The 10,062-nt window shown below is 43.5% G+C and overlaps 1 protein-coding gene across 1 annotated transcript in view; it reads right to left on the bottom strand.

Annotated features, from left to right (window-relative positions):
• The window catches only part of Usp39 (ubiquitin specific peptidase 39), a 40,037-nt gene that overhangs the window by 4,193 nt on the left and 25,782 nt on the right, over nucleotides 1-10,062 (bottom strand). The window contains exons 8-10 of the mRNA XM_008840290.2: nucleotides 8,286-8,353; nucleotides 7,356-7,544; nucleotides 5,161-5,303 (exon numbers count right to left, since the gene is read on the bottom strand). Of these exons, the coding sequence (XP_008838512.1) occupies nucleotides 5,161-5,303; nucleotides 7,356-7,544; nucleotides 8,286-8,353 (400 nt within the window). The remainder of the gene's footprint in view (nucleotides 1-5,160; nucleotides 5,304-7,355; nucleotides 7,545-8,285; nucleotides 8,354-10,062) is intronic.

Below are 10,062 nucleotides of genomic sequence, written 5' to 3'. Positions count from 1 at the left end.
TTTTTTTAAAGAAGCAAGTCTGGGAGTCACAAGTACAGGGTCTAGACTCATTTGGAGTGAACAGGAATCTTGGCTGTCACCTCACAAGCTGTAAGACTAACTAAGCTATACAACCCAAGCCTCTTCTGTGATAGGAACCCAGGAGCTGCTGCCTCCTCTGCGATGAGGATGAGCTGGGGCAACAGGGGCAAACTGCTTGCCCACAGGCCTACCTGGGAATGCAGCTTGCAGCCCCAGATTAAGACAATTCCTGCTGTCTGTTCTAAGGCTTATGGGGGAAGGCTGACCACATGAGCTACACTGCTATTGTGTATTGTACTGTAACCAACTCAATGTGGAAACTAGGCAAACTATCCAGATTTTTATTTTCAGAGACCTTAGTTCTTTTCCTTTCAATTCTTTTTCAAGTTAATGACAAAATTATTACAAGCAACATAACCCACCTTGGTAGCAGAGGCATGAAAGGGGAATTTATTCAAAGTTTCTAGACTAGAAAATGCATGTGGAAGCAGGCACTGAGGAACAAATGGAACCCAGATAGTTGCTTTTTCTTTGTGTGTGTAGTACATATGCTTGGATGTATTTGTATGTGTGATGGTGTGCATGCATGTAGAAGACAGAAATCAACTCTCTCACTGAACTTGAGCTAGACTGGCTGATCAGCATGCAGGGATTCTCCCAACTCTGTCTCCCTAGCACTGGGATTAGAAGTGTACACCCCACATCTGGCTATTCTCATGGGTGCTGGGGATCTGAACTCCAACCCTCTTTTGGTTACCTGGGACAGGATTTCACTCTGTAGTCCAGCTTAGCCTATAACTCACTCTGTAGTCCAGGCTGGCTTCAAAGTTGCAGTAACCTTCCTGGCTCTGCTTTCTCCATGCTGGGATTACAGGCATGTATCTGGCTTCTGGTTCCTTTTGATATCACCTTTCTCTCTCTCATGCTGTGACCTGGACTTATCTTATTTGAATGACCTTGGTTAGTCAATAGCTTCCAAATTTTTCAGTTCTGATTGCTCAAATAATTAGACTTGGTTCTTTCCACTGGGAATTGGAAACATGAGATTGCAAAATAGGATGGGATCACACCTAGTGTCAAACATTTTACAACTAAGCTATATTCTCCAGCCTTTAGATGGACTGATTGCCCCCTCTCCTTGTTTTTGAGACAGGCTCTCACTTTGTAGCCCAGGCTAGCCAGAAATTCATTATGTAGCCCAGATTATACTTGAGGCAATTCTCTTACTAAGCCTCCCAAGTATTGGGGTTGCAGGAATGAGTCATCATGTCTAACTTATATTTATTTTAAATATCTGAACATTCACTTTCCTATGTGTAAAAACAATCTTTTTTTGCTTGTTTGTAACAGGATCTTCCTGTAGCCTGGAAGTTACAGAGATCTGCCTGCCTTTGCCTCCAGTGCTGAGGTTAAAGGTGTATGCCACCATGCCCAGCTTGTGGAAGAACATTCCTGATGTATCTAAAATAAAATCTCATTTTGCATTTTATGTTTAATCCTATCCATTAGTTAAGTATAAATATATGCTTGTTATTGCAAAGAAAAAATGCTTCACAGTAAATGCTTACTGTGAAGACTAACAAAGACAATTACTAAGAACTTTCAAACAGTGAAATAGAGAAATAGGAACATTAACAGCATGGTGCCAAATGCCTATAAATTCCAACTTTCAGGTAAAAAAAAGGAATGAAGCCAGGTACGGTGGCACATGCCTGTAGTTCCAGCACTCCCGAGGCAGAGGCAGGCGGATCTCTGTGAGTTCAAGGGCAGCCTGGTCTACATAGTGAGTTCCAGGACAGCTGGGGCTACAGGGAGACTCTGTCTCAAAAGAACAAAAAAAGGCCGGGCGTGGTGGCGCATGCCTTTAATCCCAGCACTCGGGAGGCAGAGGCAGGCGGATCTCTGGGAGTTCGAGGCCAGCCTGGTCTCAATGGTGAATCCAAGACAGCTGGGGCTACAGGGAGACCACGTCTCCAAAAGACAAAAAAAAAAAAAAAAAAAAAAAAAAAAAAAAAAAAAGAATGTATTATGAATAAAACATGGGAGAAGACTTAAGCAAAAAAGACTGCTTTCAAGAAGCACAAACATCTGGATAATCTATGTATCATTTTAAAATTAATTATGGGCTAGTGAGATAGCTCATATAAAGATACTTGTCACCAAACCTAACAACCTGAGTTTGGTCCCACATGAGAAAGAACTAGGGGCTGGAGAGATGGCTCAGTGGTTAAGGGCACTGACTGCTCCTGCAAAGGACCCGGGTTCGATTCCCAGCACCCATATGGCAGGTATGATCCATCCTTAACTCCAGCTCCAGGGGAATCCGAAGCCCTCTTCTGAACTCTGTGGCATTGCATGACACGGGTGCACTCACATACATGCAGGCAATACACTCATACACATAAAATAAAAATAATAAAATATTTTTTAAAAAAAGGTGGGGGAGAGAAAGAACTAAATCCCACAAGTCATCCTCTGACTTCCACATGCCTGCTGTGGCTCATGCACATGCATATACACACATACAATCAATAAAATAAAATGTAATACCTTTTTTTTTTTTAAAGATGTAATCTCCTGGGAGTGGTGGCACACACCTTTAATGCCAGCACTTGAAAGGCAGAGGCAGGTGGATCTTGTGAGTTAAAGGATAGCCTGGTCTACATAGTGAGTTTCAGGCCAGCTGGGGTTATAGGTTACAGGGAGACCGTGTCTCAAAAAGACAAAAAAAGCTTCTCCAGAACAAGCTTTCTAAAGGACAAGCTACTAAAGCCAGAACTGCCAAATATTCAAATGCAACTGGTAAGAAAATGAAGAACACTCTCCAGGCTCAAGAGAAAGTCCAGCAGGGTGAGAAGTTTCTGTGGCAACTGAACAGAATTCACAGTCAGCCATTTGCAGTTGAAGCACTCCTTCCTACCAGGAACACACTTGTGACTGTGGCAATTCTCAAGATACTAGCTCTGACATGAGGAATACCTCTGTAGTGCCACTCAAGGGGAGCACACAGCTGGCTTGTGTTCTCTGTTTCTACTTGTCATATAAACAAGACAGTAGTGAAGAACAGGAAGTGTATGCAAGAAAGGAAAGTCTCTTGTAACACTCATTAAGAAAGTCTCCTGCCAGGCAGACTGACACACTTAAAATTCTAGCTACTGCTGGGGAGGCTGAGACAAGAGAGTTACAAGATCAGCATAAGTCAAGCCTGATCCTGTCTCAAAATCTGAAGATTTATTTTATTCATCTTTTAATGAATTCATTTTTATTTCATTGTACGAGCATTTTGCTTACATGTATGTAAATATACCTGTGCCATGCAATGTCCATGGAGGCCAGAAGAGGGTACTGGATTCCCTGGCACTGAAATTACAGATAGCTGTTAGGTGCCATGTGGGTGCTGAGAACAGAACCTGGGCCCTCTTAAAGAGCAGTCAGTGCTCTTAACTGCTGAGCCATCTCTTAAGTCTCCAATTATTTTATCTTTTTTCTTTTTTTTTTAATGTGTACGAGTGTTATGCCTGCATATAGGTAAGTGCACTGTGTCGTGCAATGCCAGCAGAGGACAGGGGATCCCCTGGAACTGGAGTTACAGTTGTTAGCTGCCACGTGGGTGCTGGAATTCAAACTCGGGTCTTCTGCAAGAATAGTCAGTGTTCTTAGCCACTGAGTCATCTCTCTAGCCCCTATTTTATCTTTTTTTTATTTTTTTGGTTTTTTTGAGACAGGGTAGCTCCAGCTGCCTAGAACTCGCTCTGTAGACCAGGCTGGCCTTGAACTCACAGAGATTCGCCTGTCTCTGCCTCCCAAGTGCTGGGATTAAAGGTGTGTGCCACCACACCCGGCTTATTTTAACATTTTTAAATTTTGTGTGTGTGAATCTGTGCAAGTAAGTGCAGTGACCATGGTGGCCAGAAGAGGGTGTTGGCCCACCTGGAGTTGGAGTCACAGGTGGTTCTGAGCCACCTAATGTGGGTGCTGGGAAGCAAACTTAGATCCTCTAAAATAACAGCAAGCACTCTTAACCACTAAGCCATCTCTCCAGTGTATAGTGCTTGCCCAGTATTCAGGATTCCCTTGTTCAATCTTAATTAGAAGAGAAAAGATTTCCCAGTAAACCTCTCTCTCTTAACCTCTCTCTCTTTACCAGCTACTACCACAGATTCTCAGGGAGCAAGGAATTAACAAAACAAAACAAAAACTATCCCTGGAAGGAGCCTTAGGGCTTATCCAACCTAACTAAGTTTCTCATTTCATGCCTGACAGAATTCATACAGAAAATAAGCAAATACATATACAAAGTCACACGGACACAAGAGCCTACAACTCAGACTCTTTAGATATTATTTTCAAATTAATCATGTGTGTGTGTGTGTGTGTGTGTGTGAGAGAGAGAGAGAGAGAGAGAGAGAGAGAAAATGTAAAGGTCAGAGTGCTTCACCTTCCACCTTAAGATAGGATTTCTGTTGTCTGCTCCTTGGGTGCCAGGCTAGCTGTCAACTGGAAGAAAACTGAACGTATTCTAGACTTTCCTGAGTTAAACATCATATACCCAAGGTCTTTTCACTAGTTAACTGTCTTAGACATTAGCCTTGCTCATACTGACACATTTCTCCCTACCAGCCTACCACCAGGTTTCTCTGTCTTCAGAGACATTCTTAGAGCATGTAAACCTTGACTCTTGAGAACTGAAAACCAATGGTCTATCCCAAAGGGGTTGAAGTTAGAAGGCACCTGGTACCACTTCCAATTCCCTTCAAATATATTCATATAAATTCAACTGCAGGATAAAATAAAACTCAAGACAGATATGGCTGTCATATGCCTGTAATCCTAGCACTTAGGAGGTAGGAGGCCAGAGAACCATGATTTCAAGGTCATCTTAGTTCACAGAGTAATTTCAAAGTCAGTCTGGGCTACATGAGACTAGAAACAAAGAAAGAAAGGAAGGGAGAGGGAACAAACAACATAGAGGGAAATCCTGATCCCTAGTCACTATGTTGATGAACACCTGTAGCACTTGGGAGACTGCAACAGGAGGGTCTCATCACTTGCCAAGTTCAAGGCTAGCCTGGATTACACACAACCTATCTCAACAACAACAAAAATCTCTAAGACAAGGTGAAGCAGGGTGATACGCACGTGATAGGAAAATTTACAATCGTCGGGTTCTTCTCCACAAAGAAATTGTTCTTAGTAAATCTCTTGATGCAAAAGATTAGATATGGAGGCAGCTTGGTGAGCTGGAAGCGTTTCAGAAAGTTCTCCTTGTAAGTCTTATATTCCTAGGACATCAATTTATCAAATTAGTGCCAGGTTCCAAAGGTACCAGAGCAGAGTTTGAGTTTCATTTTGTTTTTTAAACATAACTACCTCATACCTAGACCTTAGCAGGCACCTGGTCCCAGAAATCCCATGAGAGTAGCAATTTGGTGGATACTGATTAAAATACCTTGATTATGGGCTATTTCAGACAGCATATGATAACACTGTTGAAATACAACCACAATAATACGGGCTCAGGTATCCACAAAGAAAACAAAACTGTCAAATGAAAAAGATTTGTTAAAAGCTAAATTACTATCAGGCTAGTGGTACACACCTTTAGTCCCAGCACTTGGGAGGCAGAGGCAGGCAGATCTCTTTGAGTTCTAGGCTAGCCTAGTCTATATAACATAGTGAGACCCTGTTTCAAAAAAAAAAAAAGAGAAAAGAAAAGGGGAAAAAAGGAAAAGCATCTCCCCGTAACTGGGGTTACAGGGAGATCCTGTCTCAAAAAGATAAAAAAAAAGCTAAATTACCAGGCCAAGTTTGATAGCAACACCTTTGATCCCAGCACTCAGAAGACAGAAGCAGGTGGGGTTGGTATGTGTTTGAGGCCAACTTGGTCTATATGGCAAGTTACAGGCCAGGCAGGGCTACATAAAAAAAAGAAAAAATTTTGGGGCTGTGAGTAGTGATGCAAATGTTCAATCCCAGCACTTGAGAGGTGGAGGCAGGAGAATGAAGAGTTCAGGCTAACTTTGGCTACACAGCAAGATCAAGGCAACACTGGCTTTGTGAGACCTTATCTCAAAAAGCAAAACAAGCCAGGCGCACTCCTTTGATCCCAGCTCTTGGGAGGTAGAGGCAGGCGGATCTCTGTGAGTTCAAGGCCAGCCTGGTCTACATAGCAAGTTCCAGGCCAGTTGGGGCTACAGGGAGACCCTGTCTCAAAAAGACCAAAAAATAAAAATAAAAAAAAAATAAAAATCAAAACTAAACAAAATTTTTTTTTAAAGATGGAAGTATTTTTCTGTATTTGTGAGTTTCTAATTACCTAAGTAGCCCTCCTTTCTCTACAGCACCCCAAGACAGACAGAGGGGTAAGAGATACCTGAGACATGTAGAGGGGACTCTAAGAGTGGAAGCATCAGAGAGTCTTGGAGAATCAAAAAAGACAATACACTTTATAATAAGCACATCATATTTATGCGCTGATTCTCAAGTATAAGAAGGAAAAAAAAGGAGCTAGGATTGCAGCTCAGTTGTAGAGTACTTGCCTCCCTTTGTGAGGCCCTCAACACTGCAAAAAAAGTGGGGGGAACAGGGGAAGGGTAAGATGATGATAAAGCCAAGAAAATCAAGCCAGGCCTGGTTGCATACACTTTCAGCTCCCAGCACTCAAGAGGCAGGCAGATCTATGTGAGTTCAAGGCCAGCTTCGTCTACATAACATAGTGAGACCGTTTCAAAGAGAAAAGAAAGGAAAGGAAAGAGGAACGGAAAGATGAAAGAGATAAGGGAAAAGGAAAAGAAAGGGAAAGAGCTGGGGACAGGGAAGAAGAGGGGAAGAGGTAGCAGAGGGAGAGGGAGAAAAGAAGAGGAGGGGAGGGGAGAGAAGAGGAGGGGAAAGGGGAGGGAGGGGAGGGGAAAGGGGAGAAGAAAGGAAAGGGATAGGAAAGGAAAACTGGGGTGGGTGGAGAGATGGCTTGGTGGTTAAGAGCACTGGCTGCTTTTCCAGAGGACCCAAGTTCAGTTCCCAGCACCCACACAGCACCTAACAACCATCTTAACTCAGGTTCCAGGGGATCCAATACCCTCTTCTGACCTCTGGGCATCACATAACATCGCAAGTATGTACACTTACATACATGCAGGCAAAACACTCATACACATTTAAAAAAACCTAATAAATAATTAAAAAAAAAGAAAGAAAGAAAATCCAAAGAACAAGGAGAGGTATTAGCACTCATACACTTTTAAAAAACCTAATAAATAATTTAAAAAAAAAAAAAAAAGAAAGAAAATCCAAAGAACAGGGAGAGGTATTAGCAGGAAGGCGTGCAATCTGACTACCTTCTCGGTGATGCCGTTGAACTTGGCCAGGATGTTGAAGAGTGGCACCTGGGGGATGATGAGCTGCTCCTTCTCATCCTTATAGAGGGGGGCAGTGGGAAGGTCCAGTGTGAGGTACATGAATGTTGACTCCACCATCGTCTCCTGGTACTCATCATTATGGAGTAGCTGCTCTTTCTCTTCTGCCGGCTAGAAATGAGAAGAGGAGGAAAGGAGCATAAGCAAACCCCAGCAGGAAAATGGTGCTTGTTAAACATGTTCCCTTCATCTTCAAAGAGAGGTGTCCAGAGCCTAGGCAGTTCTGCACTCTGCCCCACCACCTGATAAACTCATTAAAGACCTGATGGACGAGTATGTGTGTGTGCAGGTATACGTGCACACAGGTTAAGAAACTAGAAAGGGAATCATGAAAGAGGGAGAAATCTTAAAGAGGGAAAAAGAGAGGGTAATAGAAGACATGTGACATGAAAACAAAAGAAGGAATTGTTTGTGGAGAGGAAACCTTTTGGGGGGGCACTAGGGGAGGGCAACAGAAGAGGGGGATGAATTAGAACCAAGTATAATGACACATATATGAAAATGCCACAATGAAACCCACTACTCTGTAGGCTAGCTTTTAAAAAAAGAACTAATGGCTCCTGAGAGATTTTACACCCAAACAAAGCTCTCAGACTACACAGAAAGCCTGACTGAACTTTCTGGAAAAACACACCAGCACCACTCAGTAGCCAGACCGCCTCAACTAGCTAACCAACCACAAAACACCAAGCTTACAGGCTGCCGCTAAAGGAACCTAGACTATCACTCAGCAACTGCACTATGAAATCCCTTTGTGGGGTACATTCTGTCCATTCTCTGAGCATCTCTTTGTTTCTCCCAAGTCCCCTCGGATAACATACATCAAGTCAAGACTTAGTTCTGCCCACTCACCAGATCAGGATGGGGAAGCTTCTTAGTGAAGATTCTCATGGAGCCCTGGAAAACATCAGTCACAATAGCTGCACAGAAAGCAAAACGCAGTCAGTGAGGCTAGAAAGCATAGCAGAGACACACTCTCAACTTCTAAATTTCTGGAATAACCAGCATCCTCTTGCATAAGACCCAAAGCTCTCCCTAAGCAAGAAGTTTTTCTCTCTCTCTCTCTCTCTCTCTCTCTCTCTCTCTCTCACACACACACACACACACACACACACACACACACACACTCTCTCTCACTCTTTTTGAGACAGGGTTTTCCTGTAACCACAGCTGGTCTGGAACTCTCTATGGAGACAGGATGGCCTCTATCTCATAGAGATCCACCCACCTCTGCCTCCTGAGTGGGAGTAAAGGTGTGTGCCCAAGGCAGAAGTTTCTCTTTCCAACATTTGTCACTATGGCACCTGTGTAAATACTTATATCTCCTCCACAGAATACATTTGATGCTCTGACACTGGGCTTGGTTATGGGGGGGGGGGGATGTATAATTTAAAACGAGTGAATGAAAAATAAATAAAATGAGTGACTTACACAGCCTACAGACACAGAAATCGTTAAAAGAGAAAAATCAGTCAAAACTGAGCACAGAGCCATGTGTTGTGGCTCACACCTATAATCTTAGCACTTGGGAAATGGAGGCAGGAGGATCAGGAGTTCAAGGGAAGCCTTGGATATATGAGAACCTGCCAAAAAAAAAATAAAAAATACACACCTCCCTCTGCTTCCCTGGGCCTGCACGACCCAACCCACCTCTTTCCAGGTAAGTCAATCGCACTGCATGCCTTCCTCCCCCAGCCTCATTCACTCTCCCATCTCCCCCGCCGCCGGTCTCTCCTCCTAGCCTGGGTCCTGTCCCATTCCTTGTCTTGGCAACCCAGACACAGGGGAAACCACCACTGCTTCCTGATCCTTTGCATCCAGACCAACCCATTTCCTTCTCCTGGTCCCAAGGAGCCCTCTGGGCCTTGGTCCCACCCTCACCTCCCTCTGCTTCCCTGGGCTGCACGCCACAGCTGACCTTTTGGCTTCCTGAGCCTCTGCATCCAGACCAACCCAGTTCATCAGTGCAGTCCCCAGGAGCCCTTGGGGCCTCTTCCCACCCCCACCTCCCTTTGCATATCTGGGTGGCAAGGCCACTAGCTGCCCTAGACCAGCAACTTTCCTGCACACTGCTCCAGGGCCAGTCCAACCCCCAAATTCCTGAGGCCAAAATCTTTCCTGGAGGGATCCAGACCTTAGGAGAAAGCCTGAAAGCATATGATCTTCATCTCACTTGGACTTCTGGGGGAACTCCTGAAGATAAAAGCAATCTGGCCCCTCCAATATAAAATCAAGAGAGAACCGGAAGCTTAGATGAACTAGCTTTTCATGCCCCCAAAATAAACCACAAAGACACATAAAGTTCACAAAAAGAAGCAGACCTAAACTTGAAGGTTTGAGTCTCACACAAGAATCAGAAACTATGAAAGAAATTCACATGTCAAAATCACGGATAAAAAATAATAACATGAAAAACCAAAATAACATATCCTCACCAAATACCAATAGTCCTCTAGAGGAGTACAGTGACAACCCCCTAGAGATAATGCAGGACATGGAACTCAAAAGAACCATTATAAACATGATAAAAGAATTCAGCAGAATTTAAAGAACACACAAAGAAATCAAAGAACTGAAGGAAGATAGGGATAAACTTCTGAATGAATTCAGAAAAGAGTTAGAAATATTG

Source organism: Nannospalax galili, unplaced genomic scaffold, assembly GCF_000622305.1.
Source record: "Nannospalax galili isolate Female #2095 unplaced genomic scaffold, S.galili_v1.0 scaffold279, whole genome shotgun sequence".
Taxonomy (NCBI): Eukaryota; Metazoa; Chordata; class Mammalia; order Rodentia; family Spalacidae; genus Nannospalax; species Nannospalax galili.
This window is presented reverse-complemented; position numbering and strand designations above follow the sequence as displayed.